The 18,686-nt window shown below is 37.7% G+C and overlaps 1 protein-coding gene across 2 annotated transcripts in view; it reads right to left on the reverse strand.

Annotated features, from left to right (window-relative positions):
• gli2a (GLI family zinc finger 2a) overlaps positions 1-16,627 on the reverse strand; it is a 64,239-nt gene extending 47,612 nt beyond the window's left edge. Inside the window, exons 1-2 of one of the 2 annotated variants that reach the window (XM_053496589.1) lie at positions 16,269-16,627; positions 5,614-5,742 (exon numbers count right to left, since the gene is read on the reverse strand). In XM_053496589.1, coding sequence (XP_053352564.1) covers positions 5,614-5,728 — 115 coding nt within the window. In that variant the 5' untranslated portion in view covers positions 5,729-5,742; positions 16,269-16,627. Of the gene's footprint in view, positions 1-5,613; positions 5,743-16,268 lie in introns of those variants that run through there. The other variant, XM_053496590.1, reaches the window with a different exon arrangement.
• Between the last annotated feature and the right edge of the window lie 2,059 nt (positions 16,628-18,686).

An 18,686-nucleotide genomic window follows, 5' to 3' on the forward strand; every position in this document is an offset into this window, starting at 1 on the left:
TTGGCCACTGCATTGTGTTCCATAATTACAGCTAAAACTGGTTATTATATAAGTTATTTTGGCCAGGCAATGTAAAATGTTTTTGTTGCTTTTTAAGCATCAAAAGGACATGTAAGGAGGTGTAAAAGTGGCAAAATATTACACTGTAAAGTAGGTACAGTACTATTTCATGAAAGTCATAATATTTCTCTGTGGTATGTATTTTTCTTTTTTTTCACTTTGTTGACTTCAGACATGTTCTTTCTGTTACGCTTAACTGATCTGTTGGCTAGGCTCTGAGCTGCGATGTGGGTACTGGCTGACACCATGTTTTCATTATAGTGAGCACAGATGTGCCTGTACAGATGTGCCTGTATATAGGAGACAACACAGCTTGCTGTGTCTTTCCTGCACACTACCTGGTGATAGTTGTCTATTGACACAAGTAACACATTTTTCTTCTCTTTAGTGGAGTAGCACCAGATTGCAATGCCACTTGAGTGTATATTTACAGATATATTTACTCTGTCTTTGGATTTTTAAATAAGTGTGCATCAGTACACCTGAAACAAGACAGAACCTAAGGTCGATGGATTCACACAGGGAAGAGAAAACAGGAAAGGACTATCCCTGAGTCTGATGCTAGGATTAAATCATGCATGCAAGGAAAGGCATGCCTTTAAAAATGAGCGGAAGAAGAAAGGAGTGGGAGAAACGAAGTAGGAATGAAAGGGGGAGCTGTCTAATCCCCTAAAGCATCCATATATTGCTCCCAACTTCTCTCCCACTGCTTGTAAATGACTTGGAATGTAACATGTTGTCTTTGGACCCCATGTGTGTGGACTTCTCCAGTATGGAGAGATTTATGTGTGCAGACATTGCCTAAAGTGCCCTCATTTTGACTTTTAACTAGAGGCTTTGAAGCAGCAGCAAAGCCTTCTGGCATTAAAATAATATCACAGAGATGTACTTTCATTTTGAAGTAATTTATGTATTATTTCTTCCTGGGAGTTAAGTTGTATCTCTGTCAGCACTCAAATGTGTATGAAGACTATTACTATGTGTCTCAAATCAGAGTGGGTTTTTCTATTCTGTAATCACAAACTTTTTTTTCCATATGCTTTTAAGTAGCATGCTTTAAAGCTCTGAAATATTCTTTAGAAGTTACAAGTTAACTGTACAAATATATTATTCATTATTTCACGTTATTTTAATATTGAAAATCTGCCACACGATTTTAAGTGCCAACATCAAAATAGTGGAGGAAATCCATGGGGTTTATTTCAAGTTTATTCTAAGAGAAAATGATGAGGACACCCCCATAACCAACCTAATTCTCTATATAGGCCACAATTTCATTCATTTTAACTTTTCTTAAGTGTTAAAGAAAGTGTAATATCCCTAACCTCTCGCTCAGATTCTTCTGAATACCAACTGAACTCCATTACCCTTACTTACAGAAACAAGGTGGAAAAGATAAGACATCCTTCTGCATTTATGTCCCATGTCTAATCTGTAAATCCCTGTTGGTGCTAGCCAATAACCTAAATGAAATTTAAGATTGGAAGTGGAGTGGGCAACTTTAATAAAAAAAAAAAAAAGTTAACTTTTTACATATAATCCCACACAAGTTAATCTCAACACAAATCACCATCACTTGGTAATTCACTTTTGGTCAAAAAGGTATTGTTCACATAAAGTCAGAAAGCAAAGTAAAAGTATAGCACAGGTTTCTTTGACAATACAAACTCAGCTGAGACACTAACTCAACACCACATGCATTTATTACAGTCACAAAGCCTTTACTGCAAGCGTGGATGAAAGCCAGTGCTATAAATAATGTATATTCTTGGGTCACCTTACAGTTTAGGAGAACTATAGGCTTCAGCTTATGCCTTTAAAATAAGAATATGTCCCACACTGAAAATATATCTGCCCTGTCGAAGAAAACAGTCAGTTCCAGATATTGGGCAGCTCTACCCCTGACAGGAAGAGAAAACTGGCCTGAGTCAATATGGCTTCCTGTAATCGCTCTCTCCAAGACTTCTCAGATATCGGACATTAGGAGAGACAGTATTGATATATGCAGACTACTGTGTATGATTTTTCCCCTAAATATTTCAAGCCAATAAAATAATTCGGGTTTTTTTTGTGTACGTCAAAGTGCTCAGTTTGGGTGTTATAACTGAAAATAGGGTTGCATTCAATTATCAATTGTTTCACCAAAAAAGCTGATATTTTTTGTAGATCATCTAAAAATCTGTATACTTTAATGTAGACACCGATAGACACAAAGTCATAAAACATAGAGACTGGAGATATAGATTAACATAGATTAACAATAAAGGTCTAACATTTAGTTTTAGACCAGTTATTAAAAAACTACAGTTTAATGACTGACGTCCAAAATTGGCAAGCCATGATCTTAAATGCTAACACATCAGAGTGTAAAATGTACACATTAAAGTTAAAGCAGCATTACCCAAATGCTGTCTTTTCATAATGATGAGGCTTAAACAGAGTACACTTTACCCTGATAGGTAAGTCGTCCTTGATTTAGACTGCTAAACCTGTGAATGATTTCTGTTCTTTGACTGCTTTTCACAGAACCAAAGAACCAGAGTGGTGGAAGGGCCTCATTTAGAGAAAGAGAAGAAGGGGAAAAACAGAGCATAAATCCCTTTCTCAGGAAGATTAGTGGCTGTCCCTTTAGAGTGGGCTACGGATGGAGCAGCTTTTTTAAGCCACATTTTTCTCTACCAGTGGCCTGACCCTTAGTGCATTCCCCATCCCCGGGGCCACTTGCCGCATGGCTAAGCAGAGGGCCCTCTGCCCCTGCCATCCCCCGCCTACCTCTCTGATACTCACCAAGGAGAAATAAAGTGCCCTAATTAGTGTATCAAAGCACTAGAAGGTAACACATGCCACAACCAAGACACATAGCCATTTCAATGAAAACAAGCAAAGCTTTACATGTCAGCACAGACCTTTTTTTTTCTATAGTATGCTCTTTTCTTCAAAATCCACATAACATGAGAGGTTACACAGTGAAAAACTTGCAGTAATCATTACTGAAATTTAAGCTAATGTCAAGGCATGCGGTGTGATGAAATACAATCTCTAAGGGTCTACCTCTGAAACCACTACCTTAAGTACACCTGTAACTTATCTATGCTTTGAGAACATGCTGGTTTAAGTCATGAAAAACTAGATGTGGAGGATCAGAAGAAATGCAGGTACAGTATGGATTAATTACCAAGTCATGCCATGACATCTAACCTTCTGAAAAAGAGTTCAGAAATGTTAAATTCTAGGCCAAATGTAACTTTACTCGTTACTACCAATGTCAAAGAGTACAGTCTGTGGAATTTAAGGGTTAAAAAACACATGGTAAATGGTGGACTGGGAAAATAAGCACCAAAGTACTGAAAACGGTGCAATAATTTTTCAAATCTGGTATTAACTTACTCATAGCTCTCATGTAGCAATACCCATCATGCATAAGGAGAGAACAATGTTAGGCATAATGTTAATATTCTGAGTTAGGTGTATTACAATAGGGCAAAAGGTAAAAAAAAATCATCAGGATCATAGGCACTCATAGCTTACTCATGTCTGCGGGAAAAAAAGGCTACCAACGCAGCACAAATTGCTAAAAAAAAAAATCAATGCAGTGCCATGGAGCCCAGCAGACAAACAATCCAAAGCTGCCAAACCGGCCCCCAAAATCCCCAGATCCCAAACTGATTGTGCATCCATGGAATGCACCAGACAAACTAAAGTCAGATCTATAGAGACTCCACTCCGCAACTCATTGGCACTGGATCTCCCAAATGATCCAATTCCAATGTCCTTGTGCAGGATACCACAGTACACCCCTAGAGACCTTGTGAAGTCACACCCCAAGGTGCCAGAGCTGCTCCAGCGGCACAGGGGAAACGTACACAATACTGGGAATAATGATTTGTATTGTCATATTATGGCTGATCAGTATGTCTACACATACACACGCACACACACTTTGCATTATTGCTTTTAAGATTTATCCTTAATATTATTAAAGTACACTGCCACTGTAATTGAAAACTAATCTCAACAGTGCCTGTGAATTATGTCTTATGGTTTTATTATTAAATATTATTATTTAGTGATGTCATATTTACCAAATAAAAAAAATTATAAAGCCCACTGAATCACTAAAAGTAGCTTAGCACTAATTTATACACACTAACTAACAGTATAACTAACCAAAATTAGGGCTGTACAGAAAGCTCTCACAACGGTGAGCTGTTCTGTAAAGCCTGTAAACACACCACATAACTAAAAATGCAATAACTCACAGTGCCCAGGGGGAGATACTGACTGTCACACATCAGGGCAACCAAAAAGTTCACACTCTTGATCTCAATTTTATTATGATTTAAAAAGAATTTTTTTTATATACTGTGCATTTCTCATGCAATTAATTCTATAAAGTTTCTAGTAGGTTTTCTTACTGTGGTGGTGTAATACTTAATGTATCAATGTATATATTTGAAACTTTACAGTTGCTAACCTGACGCTATTACAAACTTGTTAAAGTTAACCTCTAAAAAGTAGAGTGGAGATTGCATTGATTGATCTGATTCCTTACTCTATCACATGTAATGCCAGAAGAAACAGCTTGAGAGAATAGATCAGTTTAAACTATTAAATTAATAATCATCTTGTGCTATGGCCCCTCACACACACACACACACACACACACTAGACAGTAACCTTTAACATAATAAACTCTATTAATCAGTGTTATTGCCATATTTTTATCAACTGTTATTTTGTCTGGTTATTTATTATTATTATGATTATTATTTTTAAATAAGCATATATCATTTTCATGTTGGTTTTTGATGACTACGGACAGCCCGTAAAACATGTCCTATTTTCATCAGCGTCTTTAACAATTAATGATTATTGCCTTCTTATGGCAGGCCACCAAGTCTTTCATTAAACAGTAAAATACACAGATATGAAAAGGCTATTAGCATTTCAAAAGTCTCTTGCCATGCTCTTGTTTGTCAGAGAACTCTGATGGACAGTGTGGACCAGTCTTCCACCAGCTGTTTAAGTAATTTATAACATTTATTCTCTTGGGGTAAGAACAAGGTCTTTCAACCTTGTTAGTCTGGTTTTTCATCACACATTCACTGACATCTTTTAAACATGTGCTACTTTTCCCCTCTTTTCTTCAGTCTCTCTTTTTGACCATTGAGTCAAATGTTAAATTGACAAACCATTTGCAATGAGTCATGAACTGGCATCCGCTAACTATTAAATTAATACAGCTGTACTGAGGAATAGCTTTTGTTAAAACTTTTATGAAAGTCTTTCACAGAACTGTCCTTTTTTATACAATTGACAGACTGTTTTAGACAAGCTCTGTAGGGCTGGTTTCATTAAAATTGATAACTATACTTGAAGTCACCTTTAAAGCATTTGATCATCTCCTACTTACAATTTCATGCCAGAGTCTAGCTCACCTGAAGGTGAACATCATCTGAGCATATATTTTAAGACAGTTCTCTTACTCAATATTGATAGAGAGTAGGTGAGGTTTTCTGGTGAAACACATTGTTTTTCAATAGGCTTGCACACCTCGTGACATTGTGGTGGGTGAGGGCTTCTTAGGAAGGTCAGAAAAGCTGCTAGCATCCAGGCCTGAACTCTTGCACTCCTTCTTCTCTGGAGCAGTTCTGGTTGTTGAGTCCATGATGGGAATAGAGTCTGAGGATGAGAAGAAAGTACAACAATGTATATTGTATAGCAAATGTGACATACTGCTGCTGATACACTAAATTTTTGTAATTAGCCAAAAGGCTAAATGCTTTAGTACGAGAAGAATGAAGGGGAAATGGTAACTTGCAGCTACCTAACAAAACACTGTGCAGTAGGATTCACGATGTAAGTGCACAAAACATTCCAAATAAGTAAAGAGAAATGCATCATTTCATCCGTACCCTCATTAACCACCATTACTGACTATAGTTTAAAGTGATTAAGTAATCTCCTTTAAATACAGTATACCCCAACAACAAAGATGAAGCACAGTGATTATAAAAAAAAAAATCTACAAAAATGCTGGACCTCTGCCAATGCTACACTCAAATGCCATGCTGAGAGCAGATGACTTGGCAGTGTGCCGCTTGTTTAACTTTGTGGAACCTACAAGATTATCCTTGGTGTAGTGCAAACAAGTGGTGGTCAGGGACTGAAAGAAGTCTCTCTTTGCAAGCTTTTCAAACACTGATTAAGTCTATCCATGGTGTTTGCTCTTTAGCTAATCAGCAAGGACACTGAAAGTGGCTATAGAACAGATGTTATCAATGATTTAATTGGTCAAGCACTCAGGCATGTGTTGTGCTAATATGTATTGTACTTGCGTTGTAACATATCCAGTTTAATGACATACATAATACATTTTATACTATTTGAGCTGATTTAGATGGGTAAAATGAAGTCACACTGTTTTCTTTCGATCCTCAAGTTTACAAGATGAGTAAAGCAAATATTAACCTACATAAAAGTGTGGAAGGATGCTGTTAACTGGTATGCAGGCAAACAATGTTAAGCCTACTGCAGATTTTAAGGTAATAATTACAACTCAAAGTGCAAAGACTTTACAACTGTTGGCAAAGTTTAAAACTTGGCTGTCCAAATTGGGTGGCATATGAGAATACTTGTTCGCTTTTATAGTGGTCTTTACTGCCCTGAACTCCAGCATTTAAATGTACTAATACATCATGTAAATAAAAAAGGGAATTACTGTTAAATAATTTCCAACTGACTCGATCCTGTTTGCCAAATGGATGCCTTTACTCAAACTAAAAAGTTGATGCAGGCCTGAAAAAACAATCTGGTTAAAGTCATACAGACTTTAATTTCGGGAAATCATACTGCATTACAGTGATCTTAAATCTCAAATTTACTCAACATTTGGACTACATTAATGTTCACAAGTCCTAAATATTGTCTTAGCTGGTGTAACATGGTTAATGCTGATATAACTTTTATATGGTCAGCATCTTTTAAGCAGAACATAGACCATATTCATCACCTCTCATGAATGCCAGCTGAAGATTGTACTGCCAAGGCAAGCGGATTTGAGATAAGTTGTTAGTCTTGGCTAACATCTGTTTTACTTCTTCCAAGCAAAAAAAAAAAAAAAGTTCATTTTCAATCTTATGTCACTAACACCCCTTTGAATGTGTTTTCTGGGCTTCATCTGAATAACATAAATTTTCTTTATAATCCTAATGTACTAATAACTGCTGATCTCATGATTATATGATATCATCCTCTGTAAAACACAATGTCTTAACATTCCTGTCAAGTAACTTGGACCTTCATGGAGAAAGGCTAAATATGTAAAAAGTACAATCACTGAACAAGACAACAGATTCATCCTTGAACACTGTCCACATTTCAACAAGAAACCAGAAATTACAGCAGCATTACAACAGAAATTACAGCACTAGTCAGCAACAACAGCACACTAGGAACCAGTGATCTGGGAATTTGCCTTCAAATAGCAACAACACCTGCCCATGTCATGCCATAAAGAACAAGGCTGAGACTGACCCTTTGACATGGCTGCTGAGATTTAATGGGATAGTACAGGTGTCAAAAACTGAGTTGACAGGTGGTAGTTAGGGTGAAAGAATGGCGAGAGGGCTCCCTTTTTCATTCTGGATGGTTGCTCTGACAAGTGAAGTGTGTGAAAAAGATCAGAACGTCAGGGTCCATGTGTCTCAATGCTATGGGACCCTGCAGAGTTAGCAGCTAATCCTCCTCAGGAGTCTGTGTGCTGGTTCCCCTTATGCTACTGAGCCCCATGGTTCAGCCACAAGTGCCTGATGAATAACCTCTTTCAGGCTTCCCGTATTTAATCACATTTTTGCATTCACACAACTACATGTCATCAGAAAGGGTTAGGCAAAAATGTCTGCATTCATGCTAGCTTCACCACAGATATGTAAACTGTTTTAGTTATAACAATGTGCTTTACATACGATTGCCTTCTGTTAGTACTGAATTAGAAAATAAAGACAAAATAAAAGAATTTTAGCATTCTTCTATTTTGCAATGTGATCTGTTGCTTTCATATGAAAAATACATTCTATATCCATGTGTCTGCTGGCTCCCTGTAGACATGCAGTAGGATAATGAAGATAATTGTACATGCGTATTTTTCAAATGTATGGACTGTAAGCATCAAAGAGAACTGATTTTGACATACCCCTGCCTATTTCATTACAAATTCACTTCTATTTTGCACGAATAAGTAGACTGAGTCAGTCTACAGACTCATAGTTCATTTAGTTTGCAACAAAAAGTGGAACATTTCTGTTTATTTGAGGTCGGTCCTAACCACTATGAATTGTCTATCAATATGGTCTTCTGCTTGACAGTAACAGCATGGGAACCTTTAATTTAATCCACTTTTTACTAGCCAGCATTTTTCCTGCCATATATTATTGGTTGAAGTAGTACATTATGTCCAAATAATAGTTTTTAGGAGTCGTATTTTATGGCATTCCAGAACACACACCCAGCCTATGTCCTTGAGGAGAGATACTAAATATACTTCAAAATTAGAGATTTCAGTTTAGCTTTTGCCTTTCATTCCACTTAAGTTTAGTTTGACTGCTGAACACAAGCTCAGTTTAGACTACTAAGCAATATTAACGTTTATCTGTGTAGCTCTGTTTCAAACATTTTTTTGTTCAGCAGTACTAATCATTTAAGGAATTACCAATAATCTAGCCTGTGACTTAAAATAATAAAAAAACAAAACCATCATGAGGTAAAGCTAGACAATAGTAGATATAAAGGTTTATTAAAACCAGATGTGCTACATGCTAACAGCGCATGTATAAGTCTCTTATACACAAGCAAGCTTTGATGAGGTAGCATTTGGATTTCATCTGTAATATTATTGACCTCTGGAGAGGAGGAAAAAACTAAACAAAATGAAAAAGGTCAAAAGACAACCAGTGTCGAAAGGATGAGACTGCCCTTCCCCCACCAGGCCCACATAAAATGCAATATCCTGTGGTTGAGCTCTTTGTGCCCCTTCAATCTAAAACAGATGTTAGCTTCACAGCCTACACGTAAGCACGAGGAAAAATACTTTGTTGCAGTGGCTGCAGGAGAAACATAGCTATGTAGATTTAAGGTGCTAATTAAATAATCATGACTTACGTTTATGCTACAAATGGGTTTCAAAAAAAAGTAAAGCTCAGTGATGATAATGTGTGTCAGACTCCTAGGTCACAGCTGTTGATTGTCACATTACAAAACGTATGAAGGAATTTGTTTCCTCTTAGCACCATTTGCCTGGATCATTAAACCAAGTGGCGTTGTTAGCTCTTTCCTGTCACAAACTCAGCTGTCGTTCCTCTCACCCTCTGCCATTCTTATTAACATCGTAGTGTAACACCATAAATATACATAAATATAGGTTTAGGGAAAATGGCAACATAAGTAACATAGTGCACCCATAGTGCATACTTAGTTTCGCAATAGTTACAACCATCCATCCAGACCATAATAGAGGTCCATGTGGTTTAAACTATCCTGAAAATAGCACATTGCTATTTTTGGCCTGATTTTTGTAAAATCTCTTCCCCTCCTCCAAATTTATTTAATTTATTACATGTCCTACTTCACTTTTGCATTTGGCTTCTTTTTGGAAATAATCTACAGTATGTTACTGTAAGCTGATAAATGATGAAGAGAAAAAAAAAGTGGGAAACATCATTTACACTGTGTTTCTTTTTTACACTGGGCACAATGAAAATGTCCAAAAAATGTGAAGTAACAACGTCTCTGCTGAGAGAAAAAAAAAACAGCACCACAATTTTCATTCTGATTAAAGATGGTTACTGCTGGATAAAGCTGGTCTGATGTTTGTATATTTGGTCCACCAGCAATCCCTTTTAGGAGGATTATGAAATCCTGACTGGATAAGCTGGATTGGTGCAAATAGAATAGTCAGTATGCTTGTTATGCTGGTGATCAGCTATGCTGACAGGCTGTTTTTATAAATGATATAATGAGTAAAAGCATAATTAACAAAACTTTAGTAGACTGATTAACAAGGCAGACTATGAGCTATGTAAAAACATGTAAACTGTTAATTTATTTTCAGGGATTTTAGCTCCCTAGGACTGGGCAATTAAAGCAGAAAATGTTTTTGAAAATTGCTCAACACTCTCACCAGGGTTGTGGAGCATGTTACCACTCATTGTGAGACATCCATCTGTCTGAGCGTCTCTCTGAGTTGTGAGTCAGCAGTGTGTCATCTGGGAACAGGAAAGAGGGGCTTTGTAGAGAAATGTTGTGTGTGGGGTGGGCTAGAAAATTATACCGGTTGTTTGACACCCCTATGCCAGTTTAGTCCTTGATCTTTGATCACCTAGAAACTAACTCCTCTATGAAGTGACCGGTTAAGCACCTAGCAGCATAAAAACCTTAACGAAAATGTGATAACTTCACCATGTGGCCCTTCTCCTAAACCTTAAAGCTTTCACAGAGTTATCTCTCAGTGTGGAGTGTTTCACATACTGTAAAGAGCTACATAATTTAGTTACACTAGGTGTTGATGGATGATGACAGGATAGCAGATGATCTTGATATTAGTGGGCATAATGAATGAAGTCCTCAGTGAACAGCCTTCGCTCGGCAAATATCCAGCACAGCGTTCAGCTAAAGGCCATGAGAGGGAGTGGATGTGTGTGTCAGGGAGTGGGATAGGTTGATTGCTAAAGACTACCACATGGCTTTTCCTTGCTTAACACATACGACTCATGAAAAGGAGTCTTTGGCCTGGCAGGGGTTCAACACTCCTTTAAGATGCTCCTGCTCATCCTTGGGAACATAATGGGGAGATCCATCTGCCCACTTGATTCCTGGCAAGTTGGGCTATGGGAGGCCACCCAATAAATCACAACTGGCTTAGATTGTCTGCTGCACTTCCAATAATCCTGTCTTAGAAGCAAAAACAGAAGATTTCCCTTAAGAAGGTTTTACCAACCTGCCTGAGGGCTCTGCGCAGTTCAGAATAGGCTTCTGCATCAGATTAGCCCTGGCAACCACCATGTGAAACAGTGTGCCATTGTTTGAGTCCATGTTGGTAAGGGAAAGAAGGAGCAAGGCAGCTTACATGCCATGAAGATGTCACCATGACTATTATGATGATCCTTTCACTGCGTGCTGCTGTTAAAACCTTGCCTGAGTGAAGCAAAATCATCTGGTTTAACTTAGCCTTTGGAAATAAATTATCTTGTACATATAAGCTGGTCTTCATGTATCGTACTGCATAGATGTACAGTACACTGTCAGAATCTAAGGAATCAAAATACATATTTTTCAGAAACCACAATTTGTGACAACTTTGTATGGTGCCAAAAGTTCACTGTGCCTTCAGCTCTATTCTCATCACTCTCCTTAATGAGTCAGTAGTTGAGCAAGTGCAATGTTCATGTATTAGGTCATTCTAAAGTTCGTCAACCCAAGGTCAACTGTATGAAGAACTTGTTTCATAGTTTAAAAATAAGCTACAAGGGATAGCATTCCTCTTAATTGCTCACAAAGACATATAATTTTGGTAAGTATAATGTTTACTCTTCTTCAAGTAATGAAATAAATCCTTCACACACTCTGCCTGGTCTTCTTTCACACGAATCACGGGTGTGTGTGCGGTTTGGTTTATATATATATATACTGTATAGACTATACAGTATTTTATTTTTTCAATAATTCAAAAGTGAAACAAGTGAAAAAAGTTAAATGCAGATCAAGAAAATAGGGTGAAACAACAACTAAACAACAAAACTAAAACAACCAGTCATTACAGCTTTAATTACCTCTTGAACAGATAAACTACACATTCGATTTTAGGAGTCCTATTGTTGACTATTATTTCAGCAGGCTCTCTCTTTATATAAGACATGCATTGTAGATTAATGTACCACAGTGATATTTTATTCCCAAATCTGATTGGTCAGAAGATTTAATTTTATATAAGAAAAACTGACAGTAACGTCACAAATCAAAGATTTATATTAATCCCGTCTTTGTAATGTATTATTTCTATACTAATGGCTCATTCAGTGGGACATGTATGGTGAATGCTGCCATATAATTGAAATACATTACTTAAAAAATGACATAATTACCCATAAAAAGACATTTATCCATTAATATACTGGGTAATCTTTCTGTAAAGAAAGGAAGGACATCTTCAGTGTCTCTTTGTATCAGTCAGAGCTTTCTCCTAGGGAAAAAGTAAAAATGCTTGTGAATTTATAGGTGTTATAATATAAGTAATAACAGGAACTTCTATCATACACTAATAAACCATTAAAAAAAAAATTTTAATAGAAGACCTTGAAAATACAGCTATAAAACATAATAATTAAAAGAATCTGCTTTGCATCAAGCTGTATCATTCACACCACACAGTCAATAATTCCTTTTTATAACAGCAGATAAAAACATATTTTATTCTTAACTAAATATAAAAAATAAAGAAATGAAGGAATAAAACAACTTATAAAAAAGAACTGGCACAGTACTCGCCCTAACTGGTTCCAACCCCGGGTGATGCTGTTTTCCTCTCACAGCCGGAGGCACAGAGAGAGCTGATTGGCCAAGCTCTCTCAGGGGGGAGGGATGAGAGGTACAGTACTTGCGCTTCCACATTAATCACGGCTCTACAGCCAATCAGGGGCGTTTGTGAGCTCGCGCGCGCGGAAGAAGCAGCTAGCGCTTTCCTCCGAGTGTGTTACTCCGCCCCTAATGGTGCGTGAGCAAGTAGTTCAAAAAGATGCGGTTGGCTGACTTCACACGGGTCCGAGGAAACTCGGGAAAGTCTTCGTCCTCCCTCCCCAAAAAATTGTTTTCGCCCTCCCAAATGAGTGGTAGTAGTAGCCTTAATGGGGGAGCCCCCTAGCGACGGGGAGGAATTGGCTACGACTAATATTGGGGAGAAAATTGGAAAAATAAAAATAAATAATAATAATAATAAAAAAAGAAAAAAGAAATGGCGCACTTTTAACTGCGCATATACCTTATTTTATGTTAGGGATACTCATTCATCCAATGGCTTATCCAGGACTGGGTCACGGCAAGCCTGGAGCCCATTTCAGGGCACTTGGGCACTAGATGGTTTGCACACTGGATGGGTGCCAATCCATTGCAGGGCAACATTAGGCATAGTTTTAGAATTTATTTATCAATGAATGGGTTTAACAGATAATTGCAAAGATAAGCATGTGGTTTTGATGGTTTTTCTGATGATAAACCAAGAGCAACCAATGCCTTCATAGCTGCACAAGAGTAAATATAAAAGTAAGAGAAATTCTTTTTAGTGCTAAAAACTGGATGTGATTTGGTCTTAATTAACCCAAGCTACTCATGTGAGAATGAAGCTAATGTCTAAAAGGACCTTTGACAGCCACCATAAAATGCTGGAATTGTCCTATGCCCCAATGGCCAGTTCTGAAGAGATGAAACTGAGAGTTCACTCTTTGAAAGCATAAAGACATGTAAGGGGTTAGCCCTCTTCACACTCCTCAGTTTCCTGAACACTCTACCACCATCTCCGGCTGAACTAACCACTAAGAACACTGTAGATTTGTACCAAACACTGCTGTTTTGCTGATCACTTGAGGTCCCATCAATTCACATGGAGATACAAGTGTACTTCAGCCACTACTCACAGTTTCAGCTAATAGATTTGAGCTCTGACACTAACATTGTCCCAGACACAAGGACTGTGGTTTGAGCTAAGCTCATGGACTGTTCAGGCATGCCTTCCTGACAGCGTGATTGGTCACTCTGACACCACTAATGGGCAGAGATTACACTTAAGCTAGCTAATTTTTACATGTTCATAGGGTTGATGTTTTTAGAATCCAATCAGTTACAGGAATAAAAAATGTTACACCCTTCCTCCAGAAGAGGCAATCTGAAATCATTTATTTATTTTAAATAAATCATGTTATTTAAATACAATTACACTCTCATTGTTTTCCGAAATCCCAGAATGACACAAAATGGAAAAAATGAAAAGTTAATTTAATCTTGCCAAACTATGCAGGCAAAGCACCCAAACACAAGCATCACACAATACAGCTCAAAGAAGCCACATATAGAAAAAAATAAAACCTCACAAATATAAACTTAGTCAATGAATAGAGTAACTAAACCAATTTTTGGTGTGTGTCAGAATGAAGAAACTTTAGGCCATTCATGCGCATGATTATTTTTATGAATGGTACAGTGTGGGGCATGTTTAGCATGAGTGGATCTGCAGCATGCTCAGAGAATGCAGTGTAAACAGTAAGAAGATGGCAATAATAAACCCTAATTAAAAAAATTAGTCAAACCCCTTATTATCTTTCAAAACAGTGCTGATTTAAATATATATAATTATACACACCGTATATGCATATTATTTTTATATATTGCTAATTACCATATTAGACATTTGCATGTTTTAAATGAAAACAATTATGTTTTGTGTCTTAAATAATGTGTATATGTTTATCATTCAGTATTACACATTATTTGGTAATTAATTATATTTTACAATATCCAGTCTTGTTTAATGGTAAACACAAAGTGTGAAAAGCAAATCACTATTTCAGAATCCTGCTTTAAGTCATATATCATACTGCTGTCATTTAACCCAATAAAGGCTTGTAGCCTTGCAGAGTAAGGGTTCATTTTTCTTTACTCATTCAGTAGCTTTTCTGAAATTTGAATGAGCTCACCACAAATGTATATATCCTCATCCGGTCCATCGTTAATGCTCTGTACCCATTTTTTTGGCCCCATGAAAAACCCTAGAGCCACCTTTGTAACTGTAATATATTCACGTGATGATTATGTCTACCAGCTTAAAAGCACATCTTTTCTATGTAGTAAACTTTACAGCTCTCTAAACACCTGATTATGTCATTAATGCTCTAATTTAAGTTTAACAATGGTAACTGCTTGTGTGCTGTATACTGGTGACCTCTGGTAAAACTGAGGTCATTTTTATAAAGATCATTGAAAGTGACTATTTTTGAAGGTGCCCTCTCTATTTCTAATATTCCAATCATAAATGAATGCATATTAATTGATTAAGATAATGTGAAACTACTGAGTTTATATTTTTCTCAGTTTTTATATTCTAAAACACACCCCATTTTTTAAAAACAAGGATATGTAGTTAGTTAGTGGAGAACAATGTGAGGAAACAAACAATGATAGCACCTCACTATTTACACTTACACTAAACCTCAGGATGAAACGAATGAAGTTGGAATGCACATGATCTAAAGACATTACATCACCTTTTATTGTTTACTTTACACACAAAAAGTGAAGTTCTGCACTCTCAGTATGAGAGACTTTTCACTAAGCTGTCACTTGCATTTTCTACACCTCCTCTATTACTGCCTAGTAGATCGCATGCATGTTTGTTTTCTAAGCTTTCCCTTTTCTGTGTTCATTAAATTTTACACACCAAAGAGAGAACGAGCGGGCGAGTATTGAAGTAACGCACAGAAAAGCAGGCCTAAGACATAAAAGTGATGCAGCCGTCCCACATCTCAGAGGCTCATGACCGGAGACCAAGCAGGGCTGAATAATCTGAATAGCCCATCATTTCTTTACAGCCTTTCATTCGCTCTGTCTCTGACTGTTGGAACTCCTCATTCCACACAATAGCAAATTCACTAAGACCTTTCTTCTTATGCTAATGGTCTCAACTGGGCATCGCATTAAATTTTACACACACACACACACACACACACACGCACACACACTAAATGTGTTGCTTTTACATTAAAATTGATGTGCACTTCAACAAGAAAAATAACATGGAAATACTATACTGCATAGTATAACGTGGACTGGAAGATTAAGTACAACTCGGTGCGTTGTATAATAATTGATATTTTATTATTATTTTTTAGTGGGTTGTGAATGTCTTTGATATTGCACAAGCCTGATTTGCACACTAATATAAAAAATGAACAAGCGGGAGATAGAGAAAAATACGAATATCAGTTATGAGGAAACAGCACTCCAGCAGTTCACATATTCAAAGTGCAGATGTGTTACTGTATACGCTAAACCTTATTCAGAGCCACTGTGTAATGTTGCATAATTTACAAACTGGCCTTTAAGAAAGTTTTGTAACAAAAGTAAGAAAGGGAAAAACACGAAGTGTAAGTGAAAAGAGTTGAGCTCACCTCACTCCGCCGACAAAGTTTGCTTGAACTTAACTATGATCAGACGCAGATCGCGGGTTCTCGCGTGCAAGCCGAACTGAAAATCCACTCATGTTCTTCAATCTTCAGCGCGCGGAGTTTCTCAGAGAACAGCCCGAGCGTCACGCATCTCCCCGCAGCGCAGAACTTCTGCAGTCCTTCACGCACACATCGCGCAAGTTTTACACAGTTAGCCTGTGAACGAAATCTCTCCACCTCAGCGCGCGCGCGCGTGTGTTTGTGTGTGTGTGCACGCGCCCGCGCGCTTCGTTTTCCAGAGAAAAGTTGGTACGTGAAAAGTTTCAGAGCCGCTGTGCTGTGTAGCAACCAAGATGTTCGACTTGTTCCCAGTTCTGCCCTCCCCATATCTCCCCCTCTATCTCTCTATCACCCCCTTCCCGTGGAGTTCAGCCTCTCGCTCCTTCACTCCAGACCACAGACTAGTATGAAAACACTTTATGTGCAGTACGAACTCATAGTGTGCGTTCTCACACATTATCTCAGCCATCAAAGGACCCGAAAGAGACACTTTAATGCAGTTTTAAGATGTAAAGCATGGCTTCAGTTACAGTTGCTAACCGGCTAATAGCCTCTTTATTTACAGTTTCAGATTTATCACATTAGTTTCATCACGCTGTTGATTTCCTGTACTGTCTGATCCACGCTAACAGCTGTAAAAGAAAACAGTCTGCTTTATAAACTCTTGGCATTAAAAAAAAATATTATTGAAAAAAAAAATTAGTTTCCAAAGTACGTTATGACGTAAACATTACTCCCTTCTACCATTTACGCTCCTAAATTACTTTAAAACTCCAATAAACGGCTTATGTAGTGGCAGGATAGTCTAGTACACACTATTATTTCCATTACAGGATAAGAATAGAAAGAACAGAATGTGTGTGGTTTATAAACTGCTTAGGTTATTACTGCTTGTTGTGGGGAATGTGCACCTCTGATCATGAAAATATTCTCCAGAATGTTTTTTTTTAAAATTATTATTATTATTATTATTATTATTTCTTGTTGATGTTGTTTATAGACTACAGGTTTAATTTGTATATTTTCGTGATCCCACATACTGAGGAATGAATAGGCCTACAACAGATTAGTAAGTAAAGATTTTAACAGATATTAATTGATTTAGCAAATACGTTAGATCATTGCTCATTTATGCTCCAGAGACCATTAACCGTTGCATATATTCTTGAATTCATTCATTCAGCTCTTTTCAGAAACCATTTTTCAGAATGGTCAGGGTTGTCACTGGTCCTCCAAACCTGGTGCTGGGAACACTGGAAATAAATTGGATGAAACACTATCCCCACTTACTCATCGTCTAGACTGCCTCATTTTGTATACAAGGTTGCGGGGGGGCCTGGAGCCTATCCCAGGAGACTCAGGGCATGAGATGGGGTACACTCTGGACAGGGTGCCAATCCACTGCAGGGCACACACACACACACACACACACACACACATTTCCACTTACGAGCAATATGGGAACACCAATTAGCCTAATCTGCATGTCTTTGGACTGTGGGAGGAAACCAGAGTACCTGGAGAAAACCCACCAAGCACGGGAAGAACATGTGAACTCCATGCACACAGGGGTGGGAATCGAACATGGCTAGGAACCGAACCTGGACCCTGCAAGGTGACAGTGCTAATCACTAAGCCACCGTGCCACCTAGACACCACATATTTTCTTTTCTTTTCTTTCTTTCTTAGTATTTAATATAAATATATTTTGACAAAATTTGTAACATTGTAGATTTGCAATTATATAGACAGTGTAGGACTTCAATACTGAGGATTTTGCTGCATTTGTTAAAGAGTAGCACTGAAGATTGTAACGCTAGCTGACCTAGAGGATTCACACATCAAAGCTCAAAGCCCATACTTTCAAAGACTGCTAACAGCTGTAAAAGACTGATCGATGTCAAACAGGGAGAGACAAAAATAATATTATTAGCTAATCACTAATATGTGCAACAATTAATTTGTTTTTCTGTTAAATCTTTTTTTTTTTTTGTGCTGGTGAAAACAGGGTCTAACAGCTGGCTGGAGTGTCAGCTTTTCACTCTTCCTCACTGCTGTGTGTATGTCCGCTTGAGTGCCTCGTCATAACAGGCCTGAATACTGATCCCTACCCCGTTACCAAGGCAGCAGCAGTCCTAATTTCCCAAACCTCTGCAACATATGATTTAACTATAAATTACTTCAAGGATATTTTTGTCAGCAAAACACTAAACTCGACACTGTTGTGTCATTCTGGTTATGAGTGCACACGGCCTGGTCAAGCTTTGGGGAATATTGCAAGTGACTTGTTTGGTGGATTATGCTTGAGTGATCTTAAGCAAGTTGAGCCCATGAGTCTGTTGCTCTGCCTGGATTGTGAAT

Source organism: Clarias gariepinus, chromosome 5, assembly GCF_024256425.1.
Source record: "Clarias gariepinus isolate MV-2021 ecotype Netherlands chromosome 5, CGAR_prim_01v2, whole genome shotgun sequence".
Classification (NCBI taxonomy): domain Eukaryota; kingdom Metazoa; phylum Chordata; class Actinopteri; order Siluriformes; family Clariidae; genus Clarias; species Clarias gariepinus.